Here is a 27,783-nt window from a genome sequence, read left to right as displayed (position 1 = left end):
GTACCTATCTGCACTCCTTGCTTTGATGTGCACACACACAAATCCCTTCTAGTGCACACACCTGTGCAAACACAAGTAAACATGCACACACACACACAAATATAAGGAGAAACAGTTTTTCCATCCCTGGAGCATCAGCCATCACTACAGCTATGCTGGTTGGCACAGCAACAGGAAAGCAGAAGAGAAAATCCTCCTTTGGGACATGGATCTGTGGACCCTGAGAATCTGACAGAGAACCCTGGAAGTGAAAGATTTGAGATGGAGGAAGCAGGAGGATATTGGTCCTTGACCTCCCAGTTTGAGTAAGGAGGCAACCAAGAAGAAAACAACTCCCAATCACACCAAGAAACACAGTGATGATGGTTTTGAAGCCATTTGAAGCCAAACAGAAATTAATCCTGCTAATTTGTGACTGAGCCTTGCATAGAGAAGGGAAACAACTGTAGGTCTGGTATAGCAGGGGAAGGGAGTGGTAGGTTGGGAGCATCTTAGGGAAAAGAGGGAAAGATTTGATGTGTCTGGAAGCGCTGGTAGGGCCTGGAGGCTGCTGCTGTCACTGCTGCAGACGTGCAGCATTTCTGAGTGGGAAGAGGTTGGAGAGCAGGGCACTGCCACACAAGGAGGCTCCCAGCCAATCCCAAGCCCCAGCGGAGATACAGCTCAGCTCCCACAGCATGGCCCCACCATAAATGTGCTCACAGTTGTGTTTAAAATGAACTGAAAAGGGTGAGGTTGGCTATTGCTGCTTATCCCCTTCCCACCCAGCTCCCCTCTGGGCCCTTTCTCCCACTGCTCCTTCCCATGATACTGCAGGGGCTCTCACCTGTGCCCATGCCAGTGGATGGGAACCCTTTGCACTGCTCTCACTGGGAGACCCCTCCATGCCCCTTGGCCATGGGGACAGTGGGAGGGAGGGCAGAGTCCTGACACAGGCTTAGTGGCCAGCACTGACTCCCCTTTCTGCAGCAAGGACCTGCCTCTGGATCCTGGTGCAGACACTGGGGTGTGAATCTGCCCAAGCCCTTCTCCCCCAGCCCGGTCACCACCTCTCACAGGGACATCCAGGCTCCACATCATTTCAACGTGCATATTTATCACTTTCCCCCCACAAGACATATATTTGAATTTACTCTTGGTAAACATAACCACAGGAGATGCAAATAAGTGTTGGGGAAGCATAAATAACTCCACACAGATAGACACACACTGAGACAGCAAACACAGACACGGTTCACCAAGGGAAACCAAGAAGTGCAGAGCACGCCCTGAGGCTGCCACCAGTCCCAATGGCTTTGCTCTCATCCACCAAGCCAAGAGGATTTCTCCTGCTTTTGCTTTGCAGCAGCTGGTGGGAGAATAAAGCTGGGGAGGAGGAGTCTAAAGTTGCAAATATCCCATGAAAGCATCATGGCAAGTCCTGGCTCTGCAGTTTCCTGCAATCTTCTTCAAGGAATGGTTCCAGTTGTAGGAAGTTGCAAGTCTTTCACAGTGTGAAAGGGTGGAGGGGCATGGGGACCACCATGAGGGAGGAGCAGCAGGTCATCTTGCAATGTCCTAATTGCAGCCAGCCGATAAACCTTCACGTAGGAACATCGGGGCTAGATGCTCCAGCCAGGTCCTCTTCTGCCCTCTCTAAGGTGCTGATTCTTCTGCAGCTGAGATAATCTTCAACGGGACATCATGCGAACAAACTCTGCAACCAACAACACAAGAGAGCCCTGAGCCAGAAGGCATCCATGGTGCCCAGCCCAGCTCTCATTCACTGGAGACAGCAGCCAGGGCGAGACTGGGAGTCCCCAGGCTGCCAGCAAAGCCTGTGCACTCTGAGACTGGCCCTGAGAGCTCACACAACGTGGGCTTTAAGCCTTGCATTGGATATGGTGATAAGATCCTTCCAGCAGGTCAGTTCATTGCCTTGGACTCCTTCCCAGCCACCTACGGTCCTGTTTGCACAAGCAACTCTTTGTGCAACACTACAGCCAGCATTGTCTCCCTTCTCTGTAACTTCAGGGAACCTTGATTTACAGTTTTGGGAACACGGTATGATTTCTTAGTAAACTTGCCACTTCACAGAGATACCAGTGTGGGAGAGCATGAGAGTTGTGCCAGTACCTATACTGGCGTTCTTGCAGAGAAAAGTTTACTTTAAGGGACTTCTTGTTTTTAAAGATACATGTTAACTGTAAGGATGCCCTGGATCTATTTCTTGACTACCCTGCAGTTTGTGAAGTCGATTGCAGTTGTTCAAGTTGAGTGTAAATGCCATCAAATATAAATGTGTTTTCATTCTGCACTTGAATTGCTGAGGAACTAATGACTCTGCAAAGAGGAGGGCAGTGGAAATTACCCCCTTGACTTCTCCTTTTCCATTGATAGAGGTGTCCTTTGACAACTAAAGTGGTAACTCACAGAGAAATTGATACTGGGATAGCATTTCATGTATTTTAGCTGTCTAACATAATTTAGCTGTGGGAAACAAGGAGAGCTTCTGTCATGTAATCAGCCAGTGCGTTAGAACAACTGCAGCTACCAGATACTTTCCAGGAAGATACTGGTGATATTCCAATATTTTGAAAGCCCTCAGAGGCTCCAGTAATCCTGAGGACTGAGATGCCTTGTCATGTAGGAGACCTAGGAATACACTGAGCCAAAAAAATTATGTCAATTTTACTTTAATTTCATAGTTCAAGTACTTCACCCTTACTGCAAAGGGACATCTGGATTTCTACCAGGGAAAAAAGCAGCCTGCCCACTCTCACACCCTTCCAGCTCTTATATCTTCTTAGCTGTCTGATATCAACTGCTTCCTTGCCAGAAACCCTGGGCTCTATTAATATTGCTCCTGCCACAGCTAATGGCTAGGATAGTAGCCTAACCACTCTTATTTTTCAAAGTCCTTCTGGCATGAAAAGTGTGAGAAGAAATTAATTATCTCTAGGATTTAACATGACACCTAGGGATCAGATATCTGCAGTATAAGTGAGCACAGCTGGCATATGACCATCTTCTGGCATAAAGGCACAGAAACAATTCTCTATAGAGGCATATAACAAAGGTGAGCCAGAGGAAGTGGAAGGTGCAATGCATTCTCCAAAGCAATTCAGCCACCCCACAGCTCTTGCAATAGATTTAAAGAAAGGAAAATGCCCCATAAAACAATGGCAGGCACAGCATGTGTGCACCAGGATCTGTTTCTGTATGACAGGTTCTATCTCTTACCATGCTAGAATTATGGAGACTCAATGAAAACTGAGATGCAGCAAGAAATGATACAGAAATGAACAATTCATCTGACTGAAAAAATGAAGTTTTTTTCTCCATACTTCAGAACCATGGGCCCTGAGCATGCAAGTCTTCCACTTCAGCTTCTGATCTGAGACTCTGACTCACTCCAGGGGAGATGGACAGCGAGCATTGATCCCTTCTCACCTTCAAAATCCACACGCCCATCTCCGTTCAGATCCACGTCCCGGATGATCTCCTCAATGTCCCGGTGACCCACCTGCTGCCCTAGGAGTTTCTTCATGGCTTCTCGCAGCTCACTGGTGCTGATCTCCCCATCTCCATTGGTGTCAAACTGCAAGTACATGAAAAATACCAGCAGGGGAAATACAGTTAAAGGAAACAGATCTTGCTGTGGATTGATTTTTGTACTGTCTTGCTCCTAAGTGCTCTGTATTTTCTCCATTCCTTCCATGTCCCTCCTTTTTCTCCTTTGAGTGTCTTTTGGATCCAGTCTGTCTTTTCTCCTCAGAAAACCCTTGCAAATGCTCTGTCTGCACCAGCTTTTCTTTTCCTTGCCTCAAGAGTTCCCTTATCTTAGCAATGTTCTCTGCTCTTCCTTTATTCCATGCCTGACTGGGCTCTTTCTAAGTCTTCCACTGTGCTGCTCTCTCCTCCTCCTCCTCTTCTCCAGTGATTCTTCTCTCTATCCTGTCTTGTGTTGCTCACCTCTCTGGGGGCATGCGGAAGGGATCACTCACCTCTCTGAAGGCATCACGGAGTTCTTTTACACCAATCATGTCTGCAGTCTCTGCTAGAAGTTTTGGTCCCATCAGCTCAACAAAATCTTCAAAATCCACATGGCCGCCCACTTGGGACAAGATGAAAGATTGTGTGTAAGAACTCCAGAAGTTAGCCAAGACCAGCACTTACTTTGCATTTCTGTGTGCCCCAGAGAGCGCTTGGCCCTCCAGGAAGCAAAGCACAGAGGGTGTGGGACAGTGGAAGGAAAAGGAGAGGAAGCTTTACCCTGTGTTTTCTGGATTATGGGCTGGGTAGAATGAGCCCAAATTATTCCATCCTAGGCTGTCATGGACTGTCACACCCTTATTGCATCACACAATACGTATCAGAGGCTTGATCGTTCTAGTGCTTACAGCAACTCTGCTGTGCCTGTGCCAAAGGGCACAGCAAGGGCACAGCACCATGTTCCTGCAGAGCCTGGGCACTGCCCTGCAGCACTGGTGCAGTCCTGCTCCATTACAGCAGCTAATGTATGTCCAACTGTTTATTCATTGTATTAGTTCTTTTACTTGTTAGTGCCCTGAGAGCTGTCAGCAACACTCTCAAATTCCCAAGCACTTGTGTGCCAGGGTTATCAGCTGTTTTTGTGTGTGACTGGTTGCACATGTCACAGCTGTTCTCCTTCCCTAGACCAAGTAATTTGTCCTTTTAAGATAATCCTGTGTCAGAAATAACATGCACTAAATATGCCTCTCCCCACCTGGCTGAGGGTGATACCCTGCACTGCCACAGATGAGAGCTGACAAAAATGATGGTGAAAGACAAGGGTCACAAACACAGTTACAGTGAATCAGATGCATTTGTCACATCTTTCCATGACTGCAGCAGATGCTCCCATCTGATGCTGCCAGCACAGCTCGCTCACAGCCCATCCCCAGGCACACAGCAGATACACAACAAACCACCACAGACCAACAGCCCATCCATCACCCATCTAAACAAAGCATCCCCATCTTCCCAGGCTTGCTCTTCAGTCTGACACCATCTGACAACAGCTTCTATATGACAACACACAGAACCTATGCACTGGTGCCTGACTGCACACACTAAGGGCAGTTTAATACCTCACAACATAAGCATGAAGGACAACCCTTCCACTCACTGTTCCCATATACAGTACAGTCCACACAGTCCCTTTGATGAGCAAAAACAAAGGCATTGACTTCTAGAGACCACAAACAAACAGGAGAGATGATAAGAAGTGAAAATCAAAACCAAAGGACAGAGGGGAAAAATCCAATGGGAAAGAGGCAGCCAGAGACCAAGAGAGCCTGAGGCAATGATGCAGGGCACAGCAGCAACAGGCAGGTACAGCTGGGTGTGCATTACTCACAGTTCATGTTGATCTGCTGGGATAGCTCTATTAGCTCCATCTCAGTGGGCATGTAGCCCATGGTCCGCATGCAGTTCCCCAGGTCCCTGCAGTTAATAAACCCATCCTTGTCTTTATCAAACTCCTTAAAGGCTTCTCTTAATTCTGTGGGAAAGGAAGAACAATATTGTCAGTGACAGCTTGAAATACCTTTTCCAAGAAAACTCCCCAGAATAAACAGCACTTTATGAAGGCAGACTCTCTAAGATACTCAGTGTTTTCCCACCAGATCTCCCTACATGAGGCAATGACTGGAGCAAAGTTAAGCTCTTCTGTCAGCAGTGCTGCTGGCTCATTCCTGGCAGGAAAGCTTGTTCGAACTACAAGTGTCACAAACACTTCATTGCTAAACTGTGCTCCCTAAAGAAACTGCAGCAGGTAAGTTTTTCCAACATTTACCTCTGCTCTCTATTATATACCCCTCACTGTAGAGATTAGCAGGTAAGACAGCTTCCTTGGAGCCATATTATAGTATCATCCTCCACAACACTTTCTGTGGGAGCTGGAGGGACAGCAGTTCCCTAACAGCCAATATCCCATTACTTACTTATCCTCTCACCCTGAAGAATATGGAATGGATGCAAATTCCTTCACAGTCAGAACTCTTTCAGTTTTATACATTATTTCTTTTACTGGGATTATTTCAGTAATCATCTCCCTTGATTTGCCCCAAATAATTTTACCCATGGGGGCCACCATGAAAGGGCCAGCCAACACATTTTCACTGGGCAGAAAGAAAGAGGACAAAGAACAAACAACAAATTTTACCTTCAATTTCTTCCGGACGCAGTTCTCTATCCTGCAAAAAGAGAACATATTATGTTAAAGACATTTGTTGGCCACAAAATAGTTTCAAAATAGCACTTATTGGTACAAAGGGTTCTGGAACAAGCCAGAAAGTGAGAGAAGAAACAAGAAGGTGATGACATGTTTAATACCATCTACCTAGGAAGGCTTCCCAGCTTTCCTTCCCAAAGAGAGGGGTGTTAACCTGCACACATTTCTCTGCAAGCCCTCTCCATCTCATCTGGTGGACAGGAGGATGACAGGTGGTCCCTGAACAGAATAGACCTGGACCAACACAGCAAGATTTGTGGCCTCCCCACTGATGGTATGATTGGCAACTTCACGAAGCTGCTTCATCATTGCCCAGCACCAAGTTCTGGAGCAGAGACTGTCCCTGTAGCAGTTATGATCTCCTCTGGAGCTCTGATTGTATTTCTACTGCCATTCCCGCTGACACACACAGATCAAAGCAGCTGGAAGCAGTCCTTGTAACCAGCAGGTCTAGACTATCATCTGCTCAGATCACTGCTTGATCTCTGTCCTTCTGGCAGGACAGCAACAGCCATGAGGTCTCTCACAGTCAATGTCTCAGTGACATCGCCTACAATCTGTCCCCACAAAAGGTAGCAACTTCCCCCTTCCCCCCAGCCTCAACTCCACATACAAGCATTTTAAAACCAGTCATGAAGGCAGACACACAACATATACATCATCAAGGTCATCCACAAATGAAACAGGACAAGGATTCACCATGTTCAGGAAACACTGCAACTTCAAACATCCAATTTGAATTTCTTGGAAGAAGGGGGAGGATATAAGAGTATAGGAAAGCTCCAACACTGCACCAGGAAGAAGAGATGAGCATGGAAATGCACTGCTTTCTGGTTTAAATGCCCTTTCTAATTCCTCTCATGGCTCCCAGGCAAATCCAAATCATCTGAGAATTTGGAAACACAGAAACGCGATCTCTTTTGTCGTCTCACTCTCGGCTTTTCCCCTCAACTGTGGGGAGTTTCTCCTTGCCTTCCAGGTGTCCTCCAGCCTCACCACATGTGCCTGGAGACGGTGCCTTTGATCAGTTTGAGAAGGATGATCCTTTGCTATTTAACCGCAGGCTCCTCTGGAAACTCTAATGGCAGCTGCTCGGAGTGCATAGCAAACTAGGACACACACTGGCTTACGTCTGTGCAGAAGTGGGCTGTGCCAGAGAAATGACCAGCTTGCCACTCATAACCTTCCCAGAGGCATCTCTGTGCTGGATGGAACTGTCAGAGCGTGCTGGCTCTGCTGTTTCATCCTTCACAGACCTGGTATTTTCAAACATGTCATCCCATTTGTTCTGCTTTCATCAATACCAAGTAATAAAGCAATTCAATCTCCTCAGACCGGATGCAGGAGGCATAATTGCCCTCCTGCCTTAGATAAAATAACAGAAGAAAACCACCCACAATCAGTTCCAGCACCTTGTGCACTTTATTCCATGGAGTGCAAACACTGATCCCTGGAGATAGTGGCTGGGTGCACAGCAGGTGCAGGTGCAGGTGCAGGTGCAGGGCTGTGAGTGCCAGCACTGCAGTGCAAAGGGTGCCATGACTCACCCACGGTAGCTGCTGCCTTGTGACAGTGGCCAGGGTAGGACCCAGGCCCTCCTCCAGCACAGTCCTCACAAGACCATCCTCCCCCTCCTCCTCCTCCTCCCTCACTGAAGACCACATTGTAACTGACATCAGTGACACCTGTCAGAAGTGGGGGCCTCTGCACTGGCTCTAATTTTGCACACCAAAGAATTTGCATTTGCCAGATACTGCAAATGCAGAAGGAGGGGGAGGGTTTATGTCCCTCCAAAAATCTGACTCAAGCGATAACTAACATCAAGAAGAGGTTTTCTGTTTTAAATTTGAAAAATCCCCTAAAATGATTAAGGAGTAAAATTGCTTGGGATAAAATGGGCTGAACCACTCTAAAGCTTTCGGAGAACATATGGGAAGAGGAATAAAACTATTCCAAGAGTTAAGATCCTAGATATGAGCAGAGGTGACCCCCAGAGAGTCCATTATACTTAATGGTCTTACCCTCATTTATTTCTGTTCTATGCACAAGAAATCCTGTTGGCCTAGAGAGTCAGTAAAAGTAAAGCTGTGTATTAGATGCACTTATTCTACATCAGGGTACTTAGAGACATCACTAATCCTATTTTGGAGACCTCTCAGGGTACAGTGAGCTTCCATGGCCTAAGCAGGATGGACACTTGTCCAGCTGTCCACTAGGGAGCTGGACCTATCTCCTGTGACAGGTGGCTCGGTGCAGGTCAGCAAGTGTACCTGTGCAAGAGTGTGTTTCATGTTCTAGTGACCTGGCACAGGGACTGTGTGATCACTTAGTGGCTGAAGGTTAGGAAGAACAAAAGCCTTTTGATCAATAATGACACATAATTACTCTTTCTTGAGTTGTTGGTTGAAGCAGAGGTTTCAGAAATAAAGACCTACATGTCTCCTACAGCTGTAGATGACCATATCAACACACAAGTAAAGCAGAGGTTTCTTACAGAGGCAATAAACCTCTGGTTCTGAGGCAATTGGGGTAAGCTTTGTTTCACCACAAGAACATGGAAGGCACTGGGTGAATATCTGACAATTCACATATTCACTAATACATATCCATAAAAGGTGTGTTAATCATATTAAATTGTTTATCTTTAAATTCACATTGCTGTAGAAGTAGAATGTTTGGGGGCAAAAATATGTTTTAATTCTTGTAAAGACACAGTATTGGGGTGCATACATACAAGCACACGTCTTTTGTTTGTATATAAATGCATACATTGGATGCATATGAGCACCTAGTTACAATAGGTGTGACTGAATGAATAGGGGTGGTTTTGCTATTTCTCTCTCTCTATGTGGGAGGGTAATAACATTTGGTAGCCTGGCACTATTTGCAAATATAAGGAAAGCCGGATGTTCCTCAGTTTAACTGGCTGGGATTGCTGCAGTGTCAGGCTGGGTATGCCAGTGCACAAGAGATTGTGTCCGGGTATCTGTGAGGAGGCAGCTGTCTGCTTATATCTGCTGGTGCTAGTGTGCTCACTGTGAACTGATAGGAACAGTATCAAATATGGACAGCTTGTTCCCAATACAGATGCCCTGATTTGCATTTAACTGGCTATTTAGGCTTTAAATGCTAATCTGAGCTAATCAAGAGATGTGTGTCTTGCTGGAATAACAGCTTTGAGCACTGGACTTTTCCTGAGTCCATATGAATATATGCAAGTCCTGAAGTCCTAAAACCTTTTCATGAACTCATATGATTATGGCTACTCGAGTATAGACTTGGATCTATTTTCCACAGCTTCAAGTTTAGAATCCTCCTTTCTTGGTGTTTAAGCACAAGGATATCTGCACATCCTTCAGGTTAGACATTAGCCTGTGACTGTATCTGCACTTGGAGCTGGAGCCGGGATGCTCGAGATCCAGGGCTGGGAGTTACAGAGCTGCACGCAGACGGAGCACGGGGGCGGCTCCGCATCCCCGACTCGCGTCCACGTGGCTTTGTGCGTGTCTCGCCCCGCTGGGTGTAACTTACGTACAGGCTGCCTGTTTTCTGCGAAGCCCTTCCTCAGGAAGATGCATGCTGGCCCCAGCAGGTTGTGCATGACGGCGCAGTTCTGGGCCAGCACCATGAGCGGACCCTGGTACTCGCCAGCCGACGACCCCTCTTCGCTCGTCTGGACAGCTTTATAGCTCGTCTTCTCGTCATGGCGGATCTTCCCAGCCAACCAGCAGCAAGCAAACAACACAACAGAGGATGTTACCTCCCCATCTCGTTCCTCTGAAGTTTTACTGAACCGCCTCGCAGAGATATAATTGCTACATTTCTTTCATCTGGTGCACACTGCGTCCCCCCCACCGGCCTATTTGGATTTGTACAGAAGCAGTAAGTCCAGGAGTTCACTTTCAAACGCTGAAAGAACAACCAACCACGAGAATTTCTCTTTGAAACGACATCAAACTCTCAGCGCTGCTCAGATCTACCCAGACACAGCCCAAAGTGCCACACTCCCACAGTCAGCCCCAGAGCTAACACTGCCTTGAATGAGCTGAAAGGACAAGCACAGCCCAACTTAACAGTACGTGTGCCAAAGTGTGCCCGGGCATCCCCAGGAGAGCCGGCAGAGCTGCACAAAGCCGCTGCTCAGGCTCACACAGCATCACACGCTTTATCACGTTTTCAAAAGACCATTTACAGCATCAGGTGGCCCTGCCAACTGCAGGCTCACGCTGCCTTGTGCAGCTACTAATTAGTTACATCCTCAGGGTTTGAGGCACTTACTGCCTTGGCCTCTTTTAATCACTGACAGTCCCAAAGTGGAGATCAGACATGGGCACAACGTTTTTGAGTGTTTGCATTTGCACATTTTCTAAGTGCACACGTCCTGCTAAGCTAAGGCTCCAGAACAGAATCCAGCACTGGATTTTATAAGGAGGCGCTGCTTTCCTTTTATAGAAATGCATTTCCCTGGCTCTGCAAAAAACCTCTTATCCTGATATTCCCATGCAGCTATAAAAAGCCAACACAACCCACAGGACCCTTGGTTTTATAGAATAAACATTAATCATACATTAGATTCCTCTTCAGGAATGATTCTACTTTTACAGCCAGCGTTCCCAGGGGTGATCAGAGAAGCTCTGTCACTTGTCATTGTCTCTATTAACCCTTTCCTGAAAGCCTGAGGTAAATTTTCAGGCTAAAAGACCAGACACAAACACCCCCCATTCACACTTGTCTGAGACTATTGTATCTACTTGCTGTGTCTGTCATGTGCTATTACATTGCATGCATGGTTTGTAATTTGCCTTTTTGTACACAGTCTTACACCAAGCTGCTCATGTATAATGTCATGTGAATATCAAGCATCAAAACAAAAATAACTCAAAAAGCAAGCCAGGGAGAAAGAAAATGATGAAGCAGAAAAGCATTTTCATTGCAGCCGTGCCTGAGAAAGGAATTGGTCTCTGATTAATTCTGACACATAGGACACTTGTCCTTAGAAAACTGAAAGATGAGCATCCATCCACAAATGGCATATTACTAGCTCAGCTAAATGTCAAGACACCTGTGTTGAGCTACACAGCTTTGTGACATCAGTGCAATGTATTTTCAAAATTATTAGCTTTATTTCCTGGCACCTTTTTCAGTTTAATATACCGAATAATATGAATCACTTAAATGCCCCACATCGGTGTTTCATTCCAGTGAAGCCACATGAAGGATGCAAAGCCCCACAGCCCCGAATGTTTGTTTGGTGACATTTCCAGTCAATGGTTTATTACCAAGCAATACAGCAGTACCTCATAATAGTCATCCCATTATTTTTCTGTCTCGACAGAGGTTGCCAGTTTGACAAAACAGTTGCCAAGAGCCACTGAGGACTGTGACCAGACAAACTGCTGCAGTGCCAGAATACCAAGGTGAACAGCTCAGCAAGGCTCCCTGCCCTGCACTGTCACTGCAGGCAGGATTTATGGCATTCAGTGTTCCCTCTGCCAGCAGTCTCACAGGTTCTCCTGCAAATATCCACTCGAGTTCCCTTCACCATGCTCCTTCTACATCGCAGAAGAGAGGGCAAGGGAGCTGTGATATTGGTATGGGGCAAAGAAACATCAGCCACCCATTACAGGGGAACAGCAGTGTTCATGACAAAGAAAATGCAAGAATAGGACTGGGGAGATCAGGCTTTCCCAGTCCCTTCTTAGCAAAGGACCACTAACCTTCCTGGCCAAGTCCAGCCCTTGGCTGTGTCAGATTATGGAGTGGGAAGGGACCTGGTTGATCTAGAGATGGCCAAAGTGGTGGAGAGCTGTGGCAAAGTGAGGGACCTGGATGCCAAGGCTTTTAATTTCTGCACAGCAGAAGCACACCAGGACTCACTTCATTTCTGGCCTGAGTGCCAGAGGGACTTTGCAGAACAGCAAGCCAAGAGGGGCCTCAATCCCAACTGCAGCATCTCTTGGAGGGAAAAGCAGCCAGGATGGCTTCCACAATCATTTGGGGGGACAACGTGACAACAAGAAACTGAAGCTTCCAACAACAGACAGGGAGTCACAGCCTGAACAAGCAAGGTACCCTGGTGCCATCCAGACCTAGACCAAGCCAGCTGGTGCCTGGGAGTGAATCCCAAATTGTGGGTTGAAATAATGTATTCAAGAGTTCAGACTGTCACCCAAGAGCAGCTTCCACACGTGTTGTCTGCAGTCCCTCCTCTTTAACATTTCAGCAAAATTAGTTTGCTCAAAGTAAAATCTGAGAAAAATGACTGGGATCATATAACAGCCAAGTGAAATTGGGCAATGTTAAGACTGATCTGCAAAGTCTCCAGTATAATCATGTGAGTTGTGATGAAAAGAGTGGCAGAGTACCAGGACCTGTCAGGATGAGTGCCTGATTTCATAGCTCACTAGAGTGATGTCTGAGAAATTCTCTGATTCAGCTTTGCAACTTTTTCTCTTCAGTCCTGACATCCCAGGCCTTGTAACTAGGCACAAAGTGAGTTATTCAAAGCAGCTTTTAGGAATAAAAGCATAAATTACCTCAAAGACTGACAACACAATTTACAGGTTCTTGAATCTATTTCGATTCAAGCAGCCTGGCTACCTGTCAGACTTTAATTGCAATCGCCTTGTACAGCTGCAGCCAACTCCTTTTATTCCAAGTTGAAGGCGACCTACAAACAACCAAGCTGGTTTTTCACATGTGCAACATTTGGGTGAACCTCAGCTACTTCTACGTCTCCCTGCAGGTCACCCTGACCTAGGACTGGTCTCAGCACTGCATAACTGCTGGGTGATGAATTCCCTCATCAAGTATCCCAGCTCCCCCACAGCAGCACTGTGCCATTACTGCCGTTGTTTACAGCAGCCAAGATAACAAGCAAATTGTGTTTCTATACAGAAGAGGCCAAAATGCAGCCAAAAGAAACTCTGCGATGGAGGTCCTCTCTCTCCCAGACAGCTCCCTTGCAGAGAAGCTTTCCCAGGTGCCAAGGTCTCCTGGATAAAGCATCTTGATGGCAGTGGCATTTCACTGTCATCAAGGTCTCCACAGAGACAGCATCTCATTGCAATTCTCTGGATGATCAGCATAACTTTATCATTTATGGAGAATGAACTGCATAGCTTTTTGCTGAGCTATTAGATTTGCAGCAATGCCAAGTGAGTACTGTGTGGCTGACAGGTACACAGTGCTGTAAGGTCTTCCTCAGTCAAACAAGAAATGTTTCTGGGGCATGTTGTTCCCATTTCAACCCAGTCCATAACAGCAGAATTATTCCTGGATCTAGTTTGTCCCAGGACCACTGCAAAACTTCAGTCCCACAGACTGTGGGCTGAAGCCTAACAGACAAATGTGGCAGCTCAGAGAGTCCAGCTGGGCCCAAGCATGTGGACACATGGGCCACGCTGATGTGCAACATGATGCACAAACACACAGCCAGGGCCCAGTGTATCCACTCACAAACAGATGCATGGACAAGCAGAACAAAGAGAAAAACATGCTTCTGTACCCAAACACATACCCAAACTAATTGCTTCATGTGCAAGGATGGATAGACATAAAAACGTGCATGTCTACACACAGACTTGTGTGAGGACATGCACCAGCAGGTGAGCACACACAGCACCATACAAGCAAGGGCATGTGTGTGATACACAGAAATGCCTTCTGCACTCACAGCAAACCTGCCCAGGCCCTCAGGATGCCTGTTAGAGATGTGAAGAGCTAAGGACACACAGGTACCTCAGATGGGCCCATAGGTGTGCACACTCTTACACAGCAATGGCAACATGTACAGACAAGTGACCCTTCATGTATACATGCATGTATGTCCCTACACCCACAGCACACACGATTACTCAAGCAGGTAACTCTCAGCTGAAGCACAAGCACAAGCTCACTCCTGCCCTGACAGGAGCGTGCCAGCACACTGTGCACATCAACAAGCACATGCTTGCAGGTACCCAGAGGAGAGCTGTACACACACAGTGAGCAGGACATGAGCCTACACACACATTTATTTATACATATTATGGCTCTGAGCATCCTGGGTTCTACTGGCTGCACTTGCATGAGCAGCTCTTACAGAAAAAGTCTGGTGAAGAAGCTGAACCCCTCATACTCATCTCTGTGTTTCTCCCGCCTCCCATTCTTGTCTGCCCACAGTGTCACCCATCCCAAGAAGCAGGGCTGGATTGATTCAATTCAGGGAACATACCTTTTTAGAGAGGTTTCTCAGAGGAGACTTCACACAGTTGCCCATAATATGTTGAGGCTGCCTTTCCGGTGGACTTGGTTATAAAGGAACTGAAGCAATTGATCCCATTAAAGGTATTCCTTGGGAGCAAAGCAAGAAAGGCAGCACCAGGCAAATCCAAACAGCTACTGGCTGCTGGGGCTTTCCCTCTTCAGGGAGCTTTTTCTCTCTCTGCCTCTCTCTCTCCGTATTTTACTTTATGTTCACTTTCTTGAAGAGATGAAGCAGGAAGGAGAGGGAGGGGAGAGAAACAGACAGAAAGAGAGGGAGAGAGAGAGAGTGAGTGAGAAGGGGGGAGAGAGGGAGGCGGATGTATAATCTACATCAGATTAATGTTCAAATCCCTCCCACCCCCCTCAATCTGCAGGCAAGATTGTTTCACTCATAGGAGAGGGCTGTTTCAGGGAGAATTAAAACAGAGAGGCAATGCAAGAAGTGATTTCAGTGATGAGTTCTGTGAATCTAGCTAGTTTGGGTCCACACAGCCTCTGAACATTGCATCCCTACCCACCCCCCTTCTAACTCCTCTTGGCTTTTCAATCACCACAGCCCCAGGCTGGCCAGAAGGCAATCCACTTAGGGGCTTGGAGCAGACCACAGCTCCTTTCAGAGCAGAAATGGACCCATTTATCTGGGTGGGACCTGTTTCAGCTTATAAATACCAGCAGACCTAGAGGTGTCTGATTTTTATTCTGTCACGGTGGAAGCAAGCCTGGAGACAGCAGTCCTGGGACCCTACAACACTCTCAGCCCCAGGACAGTAATATTTAACCACAAGGGAGAGATGTTGAGCCAGTCTTGCAGTAAAGTTTTTCCAGCTTTCTGCAAGTAAAAATCAATTGGCAGTTTAACCTGTACAAATCTGCCAAAGATGGGCTCACACCCGAATCTTAAATCTAAACAGCCCCAGGTTAGATAATGTGAATCAAAGAATTTTGATGTCAGATCCATCCATTTCATTCGCAAGAGCCCAAGTCCTGGAATAAATAAGAGGCACCTGAACCTAGAGCTGGCTCTAAATTTTGGACTTTATGCCTGTAGTGCAGAATAATCTCTGAAAGAAAAGGGATGAGTCCCCAATATATTTTTTCCTGATCTCAGGCTGAGCATAAGAGCATTCAGTCTGAAAAGAGATTTAAATTGAATAAAAACCACATAATCACACTCAGGCAACAGTATCTGAGCAGGATAGCGGATGCACCTTTAGCTGTGAGGCACCACAGCTGCAGCTCCACAGTGATAAGAAGTATGAAGAGCTAAGGACCAGGATGACACTGATCTTACACCCTGTTATGCAGCAGGCTGCTTGGACACTCTGGTGTTGAGCTGAAAGATTTCACATCTTTATTTGCAAGTGCAGCTCCAAACAAAAGCTTCTAAAGAGACCTGCTCCATAGGCTGAGGACTTGCACCAGATGCTTTTTGTGAAGGAGCCAAGGACTCGCTCTCCTGACAGCTCTAGGGCTGTAGGACAAAGGATGAACTGTCAATGTCAAAACAAAGCAGGGATTTCTCCTTCCACCCTGATGGTGCTGCGGCAAATTAAGTATGATTTTAAGGTGACTCAACAGTTGCTTTAGAGCTTAGAGGCTTCTTCCACCTAAGGAGATGAGTCTAGGAGTATGACAAAAGTCTGCAGCTTCTCCAGTTAGCCACAGACAGAAGTGCATGGCCATAGGGAATGGTGCTTCTTGCTCTTCCTTGTAATAACAGCTTCCCAAGACTGAAGACAGTGGGACAGCCTCCTCTCAGATTCCCTGAATACCTTCTTCATTAGATGATGTTGTAGGAGCTGCACAAAGGTCCACAGGCTCTCCAAAACAAAAAGCTGCAGCAGGACATGCTGGAAGACTCCTTGTCTGCCCCTTGTACCCAGGGCAGACTGAGAGGGGGACAGAGGGGAAGATCTCCATAGCAGAGCCCACCCATGTTAGGGTGGAAAGCAAAACTCTTCCTGAGCTGGGCCTGTCTCCCTCATCAGGAGATGCTGAGGAAAAACACAGTCACTCCTTGGGGGCTGTGCCAGCCCTGGGCCCTTCAGTGGGGTCTTTGCAGGAGGATGCTGAAACTCCCAGCTGCTCTCAGGCTTCCATCTTTGGCCCTATTTCTCTTTTCCCTCTTAAGGCAGCTAATGGGAGGCTGATCTACCCTCTGACAAAGTGCCAGTCATTAATAATGTCCTCTGTCAGCTGGAGCCATTCCCCAGGCTCCTTGTTTATTGACGAAGTGCTTGTCTCCCTTGAGCAGAAGCTGCCACACAGCGAGTGAGGCGCCTGGGCTCCTTCCTGAGACAAATGACTTCAATTCCAGAGCAGAGAGGAGAGAGAATTGCCTTTCTGCTGCTAATGAATCTCTCCCTGACAGGAAGCATGCAGGCCAGGAACACCCTGCAACTGAGAAGTGCCCATCTCCCACATTGTCCCAGGGAGAGGGAGGGAAGAAAGGGAGTCAGACATCTCCAGCCAGAAAAATCCATCACACTTCCCAGACTATTGTGGGACAGCTTTGGAATACAGCTGTGGAGTGTGTCTTAGTGAGCTCTAAAAGCCTCTCAATGAGATGGTGACCCTCTAAATACTGGTTTGTACCAGAGCATTCAGAACCAGCCACTGTGTTTGCCTACTCTCCAGCTTTTCTTCCCTACAGTTACAGGCAGTTGTAGGAAACGTGCAGGGCAGAGTGAGAGGGCTGAGACTCCTGCCAGGCTTGGCAGGGAATTTGCAGTCCAGGAAGGGAAGAGGGAATGGGAGCCCATGTGCACCAGGTCTGCAGCACAGACACAATCCTTTGACTCTGTAAGAACTCCAGTGCAGCTCAAGAGGCCCAAGAGATGCAATCATGAGCAATTTTTTATCTCCTTATTTACTCTGACTCTCTTAAGAGCAACTGAGCAGGACACCATAATCTGGCAGACAGCCCCTGCTGAGCTCTGAGGAGAAAAATCTCTCAACAGTAGGACCTTGTTCCCATCACCACCACAGGTAGCTTAAAGATAGGCAAGGAAAGTGGAGTTGGCAGAAAGGTCATTAGAAGATTAGGTTAGAAGGAACATATTTTCTCCCTTCCTCCAACTGACGCTGCTGGAAGAGAACGGGATGCTGAGAATAAGTGTGTCAGAAACATTTCTGTGTAGGTGCTGATCTGTGGGTATGCCTATATCTGGGGTAGTCAGTGTGCATGTGGGAGGGCTGCACATGCATGTATACTGGTTTTCCCACACTGTTCTTTGTGGCAATCACACTGTTCTTTTAAGGTCTGTGTCTCTGTTGTAAACTTTCTAAAAATCTGCAAGAACTTTGTGAAATGCAAGTTCTTGCTGCTGTTCATGCATCCCTCCCTTTCTCCCCAGGTCCAAGGTGGAGAGCAGAGAGCTCAAGGGATGCAGCTTGGCACAGAGCAGGGTGTCAGCTCATGGGAGAGAAGCATTTGGCACGCTGACTGACCTGAGCACATGGAAGGGAGAAGGCTGGCTGACTTGGCATTCAACAAGGAATGATTTAGGTGGTTTAATATGTCTGGATACTTTAAAAAGCAGCAGTGCTGTGCTTTGGGCTGGCACCTTTGGCAGAAACGCTCATTTCATAGGAAAATGTTGGAACTCCTCATAGCTAATCATTTGGCAGGTGCCAGAAGCTTTATCTAGTGGCAGCAAATATCCAACAGACACAACAGAGAAAACAAAATCAATCCAAAACATGTGACTGCTTATCAAACTGTAGCTTTGCTTGGCAAAAATTTTCAGTGGAAGTATGGATTTGTATGGGGACTGTTCAGATGCTAGGCCTGTTTCAGTGCACAGTCCTTCATGTGCTGGAACATTACATTATTGTTCTGAACACAACATAAATACTGCTACAGGGCAATGTCAGTAGGTAATGGGTATTGTATAGTAAAGCAGGGAAAACTCTTTCCTAGTATCTTTTCACTGAAGTCCATAGTTCTACCAAGAGCCCACTAAATGCTTTAAACATTTAGTATATTAAAATACATCCCCTTACTTTATTTATCCTAACAGGGCAGGAATTTTTGTTGTATTTTTTCCTACCCCAGAGTGGAAAGTGCCCACATGGATTAGTAGCTTTCAAACCTGCTTCCAATAACCCTTTATTTGGTGGCTACAGATCTGTATTTTACAGGAAATGTATAGTTTGACAGAAACTGTCTTGTCTACTGAACAACCTGAGATGAGCCTAACCATTTGGAGTGGGCAACATCCTCCTGTACCAGTTCTGTCAAGGATCTCATTTTGAAGCTCCCAACCACTGGAACATGCACTGGCACTCTCAATTTCTGTGACTGATTTCTGTTTTTTCTTCTGCATCAGCTCCCAAGTGCTTTTGCTACACATTGAGTTGTGTCTTCTAACATCAAAGGAACCTTGGATGGTTCCATATGCCAGTCAGACAAGTACAGGTCCATCTCAAGGGGAGGCACAAGCAGGTACTGGTGGATGCAGTCCAGGTTCTCATCTAGGGAAAGGAATTCTGCAGAGAGTTTGGGAACTTTCTTTGCTGTCAGCTGTTCCAGGAGGAAAGTGTTGCTGACTCATGCTGTGCATAATACTCTCCTCCATTAGAGCAATTGGATCATAATCAATCACAAACAACAGAATGTTTATTAAAAAGACGGAGAATATTTTCTATTCCTCTCAAGGTAACAAAGCCTGGACTGCCTGTCAATTTCTGTTTGGAACAGCTCTGTCTGTAAATAGCTGGCTTCTTCTTGCATCAGATGAAAATAGTTGGGAACGTGCTTTCTCCTGACACCTTCCCTGCAGATCTGATCCAAGGATTTTGCATTAGCCCAACTTCCAAGTTCCTACGCAGGAGATGCGTTGGCCAGACCACATTGTACTGTGGATATTTGCTGATGATGATCCTCAAGATCATCAATGAGCTACAAAAAGACAAGTACAAACTTGACAGCTCAGAAGCTGCTGTGAGGATTTGTCATGTATATGGAGCACAGAGGTTGTTTAAAATAGACCTTACGTGGTTCCTTGTCTTTGCTCCAGAATATGGGAATTTTGTTGCACTCCATCCAACTGTGACTACTGCAGAAGCAGCTAATTCTGCCTGGCTCTCTCACCTCTTTGGAAACAAGAGGGACAGGGGATGAGCAGAGGCCTGGAAACCAGTACCAAATAGTCCAAACCAACCTGGCAGCATTACGTGAGATTTGCCACCCTAAAACAGAGATCTGCCTCACTTCTAATTTGAGTAAGGATCTGACAGCACCTTTAAAAGGACCAAACTGTGTATCCCAGGTCTCTGACTACACCTCAACACAAATGGTCCCAAAGTATCTAAACAATTTGTGGTTTGTTTCAGCAGAACACATTGAGGTTGCTGGTGTTTTTCTACTTCCTGCCTTCAACTGTTGTGACATGATGTTTCCCAGTGTTACACTATTGCCTGTTTCCTTCCAAATGCAGAGAATGTATTTTGCCTGAGTGGGATGAAACAATGCTGTGTATTCCTTCCAAAGATGGTTGCAAGATGCAAAGTACTCCAGGGGAGGAATGGGTGGAAGAAATGTTAGAATATTGCTAATGTCTTCATTCTTGGGTAGCACTGAGTTCATGGTCTTATGCTGGAGCAGAAAGCTACTAAAAATCTAAATATGAGCATAGCTAAGACAGTTCTTTATTTTTAAGTGTAGCATTTGACTGCAGGATTACTCAGGTTCATGGACACTACTGCTGCTCTCTAAGGTCACAGGAATGTCAGAGGATTATTGAAACGGAGCCCAAAGTTAGTTAGACATCTTTTACTGAATGTACACCATATAGCTGCTTGTTATTGGAAATCAATACCACTCATGGATGCATCAGGGAAAAACAGTTACTGAAGCTGGAATGCTACAAAGAATCACAGCTAATTCAGCTGACAACCTGCAGCCCAGCCACTAGATCTAAAGCTAAACTTCCCTGACATTATGTTGAAACCCAGGATTGCATGAAACAAAAATCAAGGAGTTAAAGCTTAACAAAATGGACAGTGGACTTATGTAAATGATGATTAATTTATTACTGAAAGCTTTTTTTTCTTCTCCAAAGATAAACTGAATCTAACCAGAAGGTTTGTGTATTTCAGTGCATTAGATCATGCTGCTGTATATTTCATGAACAGAATATTTAATGAATGTTCTTTTAGCTTGGTTTTATTTTGAAGTCTTTCTATAGCCTTTTAAAACAGATTTGTTTAAAAAGTAAATCACTGACAAAGATTAATGTTTGCTGGCAGGCCTACTGTAGACAGGAGGCTTATCCATTGCCCCTTAGTGATTCTGTACGTCTGGCTCACATCCCTCAAGCTCTTTACAAGCAATAAATGTGATGAACTTTTCTCCAAGCTGAGCAAAGGGGAGACTGAGTGGATATGCTCAAGTGGAACAATGTTTCTCTGTGTCTGAGGTCATTACATATAAAAACATGAGACGTACCTTGGAAGGTGTGGCAGGTGTCAGCAGGCAGGTGTGCACACAAGCGCCGAGCGATGTTTTAAGCACAGGAATGCATAAGCGTGTACAGAGGTGGTTGTGAAGCCACACAGAAGAGTTAGCAGAGGCTGCACGAGCAGGCTGTGTGTACATAGACAAGACATGTACATGAAGGCTTTTTATGTCAATCTACATGCATGGACATGGGCTGTGGCAACTCATGCAGGGATGGAAGCACGCAGGCTGTACGGGCCCCACGCAGGTATCCGACCCAGTGAACACGCAGCTGGGAGCGGCTCTCGCCAACTTCACGGCAACGGCGGGGCTGTCCCCGGCTCTGACACACTCACCGGGCGGCCCAGGGACAGGGCATGCCCCGGGAGCCCAGAGTGCGGCGGGTCCGTGTCAAGGCGGCTCTGCCGGGCGGGGAAGGGCCCCGGGCCGAGGCGGCGGGGCCGCGCGGGGGCGCGCCGGGGCCGCCGCAGCCCCTCCGGAGCCCCGCGGCGGAGCGGGTAGGGGACAGGCCCGCAGCATCGATCCCGGGAGCCCCGGCGGGACGGGCAGCAGCAGAGGGAACACCGCTGTCTGTCCGCGGGACTGTCCCTGCTGCCACGCGGACTCCCTTCCCTTTCCGCCCGTGCCCTCAGGGACCCTTCTGGGCCGGTATAAACCTTCAGAGGTGCCACAAAACACGGAGGAAAAGTCGGTGCAGGATACGGCATTTCTTCAGGTTCTTTCTGCCTCCTAATCTGTGCACCCACGGTCCATGCTCCATACGAGCCAAGACCGTGCCACGGGACCAGCACCACTCCGGCGGTCAGTCATGCTAAGCCAGAAGCCTGTTCACCCCAAATTACTGTGCCGATTTAACAGAGTTAATGAGCAGTTTAGTTAGAGACTGTCTCAGTTTGTCACCAGACCTGACATGCCACTGCTTCACCTGCCTTACAGATACAACACAACACGTGAGCACCTGGAAACCCAGACCTTTCACCTTCACCTCGCCACCCCACAGCGTGACACATGAAAGTTTCCATTGCAGCCTCCCTCGCTAACACACAGGGCCAGCTGAAAACTTCCATTACTGAGCCAGGAGCCACTCTACCCTGGCAGGACTGGCCAGGGCTTCCTACTTCTCCACGGATGGATCTCCAAGAATGGTCCTGATGCAGTGATGGCTCTTGGGCAAAACGCCTGTTAGAATCAGCTGAAGCCAAAGACATTGGAGGGAACAAAGTTGTCTGGCAGATGAGAAGACCAGAAAGGCTGGACAAGGCACCTTTTCCCTACACGCTCTCGGCTGATCAGAGGAGAATGTTCTTGACATGCTTTCCACACATGCTTTCCACATTTTCTGTCCCAAAATGGGGCCACTTCTGTCATCCCAGTTTGCTGTAAGGTCCATTAAAACCTGTTAAGAACTAAAGCTCAGGAATAAAGGGGGGTGGAGCAGGAAAATAAAAGGAAAATTTCACAGGAAATGCAGAAAGATTCCTTCCCTATTTTAATGGTAATGTGGACACTGACATTAAAGCAGGAATGGGAGATGGTGCAGGAGAGGCTTTAAACTCCCTGTACAAATAGAAATACAAAAGCCCCTTTGGCCACAGTGCTAACAGCAGAACCCTGTAAATATTTCATGGTTCTCTACGGCAATTGTTTGACCCCTTTGATCCCCATGCTACCAGAGGCAATTGACAGAAAACTGTTGGGGAATCACTTCACTGAAAAATTTAACAGTCAGGTAGGGTGTGAAAGCTAAACGGCTCTGAAAACGTTCAGGTCTCACATGGCAGGATCACTTACAAATTAATATTGCATAGCAAATGCCCGGAAAAAGCTGTTCTTAAAGATACCAGCAAGGCCAGCACTGAGGCACAGGAGGAATGAAGCAATGAGAACCGGTGGCTGTCTGTGCCGCAGTCCCTGCACAGAGCCGTGTGAGCCAGGTGCCAGGTGGCTGCTGCACCCTGGGCACTGCAGCCACATCCCCGTGGCACTGCTGCACCCTGGGCACTGCAGCCACATCCCCGTGGCACTGCTGCACCGTGGGCACTGCAGCCACATCACCCTGGCACTGCTGCACCCTGGGCACTGCAGCCACATGCCTGTGGCACTGCTCACCCTGGGCACTGCAGCCACATCCCTGTGGCACTGCTGCACCCTGGGCACTGCAGCCACATCCCCGTGGCACTGCTGCACCCTGGGCACTGCAGCCACATCACCGCTGCCCCAGGAATGCCACAAAACTTGCACTGCGGTCCTGCTGTCACCGCACTGCCGTCCCGGTCTCTGTGCTGCTGTTGCTGCTGTTGTCACATTGATAAACTGTGTCTTGCTGCCAGGCCTGCCACCTCCCTGCCATCCCAGCTGCTGAGGGGTCAGCACTCCTCTTCTGTTGCTGAACTGTGATCTGTAGCCACACTAGAGACACTACAGGACTCTCTGCTCTGCAGGGGTAATAAGCACGCTCCCTTATGCTTCACAACACACTTTTGCCACTTGGCCACTCCAACACTATCCTATCAGGCTAAAATCACATGAAACATCTTCATCATGCTCTCTTTTCTTGCCATTTTCCCACTTTGCTGCATTATCATACACACATTCCTTGCCAGCTACACCCGTGAATCACAGCACTGCTCTTGCACTGCACTGAGTTTCTGCCACTGCAGGGTCACTTTAAAACACTGCTGTCCCACTGTCCCGCATAAAACCAGCCCATACTCACACTGCACTGTCACCAGGTAAGTCTGTGGCGTTGTCCTCTTGCTAACTCAGCTGTGCTTCCAAAACTGTGGCATGGTGGTAATACTTCACTTGCTGCCTTCTGCTACAGCGGGATGGTGCTGTCAGATCAGTGCAGCCCTTTGCAAATATCACACCAGAAGTGATCACTGCTGCACAGAATGGCTCTTGTCTGCAATATTGTATTACTACATCAGTAGACTGCTAAACTCTCCTGTCAGGCTACAACACTCCACAATTATCACACCCGTGCACTGCCAAACTCCTACCACACGGCACCAGTATCACATCTCTGCTGTGCCCCGGGACTGCGTTACCACACCACTGCATTGTCAGCGCAGCTCTCCAGACGCTCGGAGCTGCACGCGCTGCATCCCAGCCCAGCAGAAAGTCCACAGCAGAGTGCTCCTCTGCAACTGCTGCACTGAGCTGGTGTGCAAACATGTCATTAGGCTAAGATGACATCCTGGCTTATACTTAATGCATCATTACACTACCCTACTTTTGTTAATTCGTGTACCGCTCAATTACAAAATGGTAAAATATCCTAAAAGAGTATTACTGCTTAATGGTATTAGAACATCACTGCACCAATATAGCATAAGCCTAATTAATAAAATATCACTGCATCCTGTATCCTGGCAGTATCTTAGCATTCTCCTGGAGTACACACCCACAGTGCACTATATTGCTGTGCTGGTTATATAAACACGGCGCTTCTTCCTTCACTCTGTCTTTTTTTCTGCACAGCTACAAATCTGTCTCCCTCAGACACAACCCTCTAGTCCTGAACTGCTCCTTTTTGCTGTTACTGCAATAATGACATTCTCCATGGAGTCAGCCCTGCAATCTTTTCAGTGTATCTGACTGTACCACTGTAGTGTCTGCATCTGCGACCACATCACTGCACCACCACGGCACAGGGTGATGATGTTCCACATCTGTAGAGCTGGATCAAGATAAACTGGTGCTGCTGGACCACAGTGCTCTGCTGCTGCGATATGCATCACTGTGCTCCTCTCCTATGTGCTGCAAAATTACTGTTCTAACTGTTTCACACTGGGCTGTGTGGGCTAGAAAGAAGTTTTCATATTAAATGAATTATCTGCTGAGCTGTTGCTGTCTTCTAATCACAATGTGGAGCAGACTGGTGTTACAGCACCTGCAGCCTCAGACTGCAACCCTGGACGTGTCTGCACCTATGACCCTGCCACACGTGTAAGTCCTTGCCTGTTTCAAAACTTCACACACCTTTTTACACAATGCTGGGCATTTTTTTCTTCATTCACAGAAACAAAATTTGTATCATTCTGTGCCATGACAGAATTTCCATACATCTTACACCTGGGTCTTTATTCATCCCAGGATTTTGATATAACCACCAAAAAAAAAAAAAAAAAGTTTCACGTATTTCATGTAACCAGGTCTTTGTGTATCCTAAATTATAAAAAATTATAGCTCCCCATCCTGCCCCTGTACAGGGGGATCTACTACAGCCCAGTCCTAAAAGTCAGTCCTAAAATCTCCAGTAAATTTTCATTCTGTCACAGTTCCTTCTAAGAAAGCATGTGAGAGAAGAATACAGAGAGAAAATGCAATAAATAACACTACACTCCAAAAGAGAGATGCTGGTGTGTGCGTGTAAGCACCGGTGCAATGTACTCAGTGAAAAAGTGAAAATTAGAATTGTATCTCTCTCATTTCAGTAAAGGGCATTGTTGAACACCACAGGTAAATTTTGCTACATTTACAGCTTTCAGAACTGTCTTTTGACACTGGAATGTGAGCAGCAGAGCAGGTAAAATAAAGGTGCTGTTCAGGTAAGGACTAAGCTCAAAATCAGAGGGGTTTGCATGAGTGAGAGACCTGGCATGAATTTGTTTGTATTTCTGATGCTTTGGGGACATACAGCTCCATAGACTTAAAATCTTTTCTTGGATACATCTTCACTCCGTTCAGAACTACAGCATAAATCAGAGCCAAGACCACGCATTTCAAAGCCTGGTGCTGGAACATGGCTTTTTGTAACCTGGTTGAGCATCAATCTGCTGACCAGACTCGTCCTTACTGTCACAACAAAATTTTAATCTAGACATCGGATGCACCATTGGCACAGGGAGGGTAACACTTTTTTTAAGTTAAACACAACTGTAAAATTCCTAAACAGCAGACTGTCAGTGAGGATGGAAAAGTGTTGTGCTTTGGAGGGAACAGATGTGCTTTGATTTTTATCTGGAGAAGTCAAGATGAACAGAAGTAGACAACACTCTTGTATTAAACATCTGTGTGTATCACCTCCTTCCATCCAATTACAAAATTTTTGCTAATTCTCTCCATAATCTCAGTCTGAATGGGCTCCCTGCAAAGCCTCCCAAACACGCATTAAAAAAAAAAGGGAAGAAAAAAAAAAAGAAGAGAAAGACAGGAAAGAAAGAAAAGACTCAACGATAACAAACTCCAGAAATCATAACTCTGGATTAATTGATCATTTCCAGGGCTGGATGGAACTTAACCATCCAGGCTACTGGCTTATACCTATAATTGTGCTTCTGGAAGATTGCAGTTACATTAATCTTCCCAGAGATTACATTTTCCAGTAACATCCCTAGATGTCTCTAAAAGAAAATTTCAAGCTAGTCTCCCTCTGCCTTTTCATTTTTAGAGGGTAACCGTGTTGGGTAATTTCACTACCAAAAGCAGCTAAAAGCGACAGCTTTGTACCAAAAGAGCTTGCAAACACCAAAAGCATCTGTTCCATTCTAACACAGTGACTGGGAAGGCTTCGGAATTGGGTCAGGATTTTTTTTTGTCGTCCTCCCCACTACCTTCCCCTGACAGCTTCTGCCATCAGAAATGATTCATATGCTGATTGTACAGAAATGTACCATAAGGAGATGTAAACAAATACAGCAAAGCAAGGCGGGGAGCCAGAGAGATGGAATCTAATAAGTAAATAGCTTTTAAAAATCCTCTTCTCTGACTCTCACCCTCAGCAGGCAGAGCCACAACTTCCCCCGGTGACAGGGAAAGCACCGGCACTTCCCCCGTCAGCACCGCCGAGAGCGCCCTCCGCAGCGCCCGGCGGGGCCGGGGGTTCTGACCCGCGCCCCGTCCCCGGCGCGGAGCCCTCCTGGGGCCGACCCCGCAGCGCCCCCGGCCGTGCCGCAGCGCCGGGAGAAGTTGGGCAGGGGCGCCCAGGAAGCAGTGCATTTACAGCTGCGGGCTGTGCCCGGGGCCGCGGGGACTCCGGAGCGAGGAGCCCAAGGTCCGGGAGCCGCAGGAGGAGGGGGCGCGGAGGGAAAGCGGGTGGGAAGAGAGGGAGGGGTGGGTGGCGAGGGGCGCTTTGCCCCTTACCTGGCCAAAGACCGAGCTGAGCATGGGGTGCAGCTGCTGGATGAGGGGATCCGCTTCCACTGACCGATCGCTGCCGCTGGACTTGGTGGAGCACTTGCTGCTGGATTTGGACAGAGGTGAAGCGCCTTCCGAGAGCTTCAGGGACTCTCTGCTGGACCTCTGCCTGTGACTGAAGAAAAAGTCCTCCTCTGCCTCCTCCCCATCCCTGTCTGAGAGCTGATGCTGGTCCTGGGGGTGACCGTGGCTGGCGTGCGGCGGGAGGTGGTGATGCTGCCTGGATGTCCGCACCGGTTCCTTGCCGCTGCCTCTCCTTGGACCTCCTTCCGCCGGCTCGGGCTGACTCTCCCCCCGTCCATGTGACAGCTTCCCCGCGCCCCTCGCTCCGTCCTCCCGGGCGCCTGGGTGGCAGAGCGGCCTGCGGGCACTGGGCTCCCCGGGGAGCTGCTCCTGGCTCAGCTCCCTCCCCATCTGCTCGCCTTGTCCTTTGCCGTCCCGGACGCGGCTGCCGCGGGGCTGGGGCTGGCCGCCCGCCGCCCGCCGGCTCCCCGCCGCCTTCAGCAGCGAAGTGCGGGACTCGCTCTTCGCCATGGAGGAGCCGCTCATCGCGGGGCCGCTAGAGCCGCATCCCCGGCCGGGCGGAGCGCTGCCGCTGCGGGCAGGGCTGCGGCGCGCCGCTCACGGCATGTCCTGCGGAGACCCGCTTAAATCCCGCACCGCGGCCCATGTGACAGCGCAGACAAAGGCCGCG

General features: G+C 47.7%; 1 protein-coding gene across 4 annotated transcripts; it reads right to left on the bottom strand.

The window, feature by feature from the left end:
- Positions 1-1,076: 1,076 nt before the first annotated feature.
- CABP1 (calcium binding protein 1) lies at positions 1,077-27,783 on the bottom strand. Of its 4 annotated transcripts, none has more exons than XM_064726899.1 (8): positions 27,036-27,345; positions 14,454-14,702; positions 9,774-9,950; positions 6,170-6,200; positions 5,363-5,506; positions 3,987-4,096; positions 3,433-3,580; positions 1,077-1,696 (listed from the first exon to the last, which is right to left on the bottom strand). In XM_064726899.1, the coding sequence occupies exons 2-8, from the start codon at positions 14,496-14,498 to the stop codon at positions 1,671-1,673; spliced, it is 681 nt and encodes a 226-aa protein (XP_064582969.1). In that variant the 5' UTR covers positions 14,499-14,702; positions 27,036-27,345; the 3' UTR covers positions 1,077-1,670. The 4 variants fall into 4 exon arrangements, with proteins under 4 accessions (XP_064582969.1, XP_064582970.1, XP_064582966.1 ...); XM_064726900.1 differs by lacking the exon at positions 27,036-27,345 and adding an exon at positions 23,665-23,975; XM_064726896.1 differs by lacking the exon at positions 14,454-14,702 and having other exon boundaries at positions 27,036-27,783.

The sequence above is a fragment of the Zonotrichia leucophrys genome, chromosome 15 (assembly GCF_028769735.1).
Source record: "Zonotrichia leucophrys gambelii isolate GWCS_2022_RI chromosome 15, RI_Zleu_2.0, whole genome shotgun sequence".
In the NCBI taxonomy this organism is placed as follows: Eukaryota; Metazoa; Chordata; class Aves; order Passeriformes; family Passerellidae; genus Zonotrichia; species Zonotrichia leucophrys.
The sequence above is the reverse complement of the archived record's forward strand: the minus strand, read 5'-3'. Positions and strand labels throughout refer to the sequence as shown.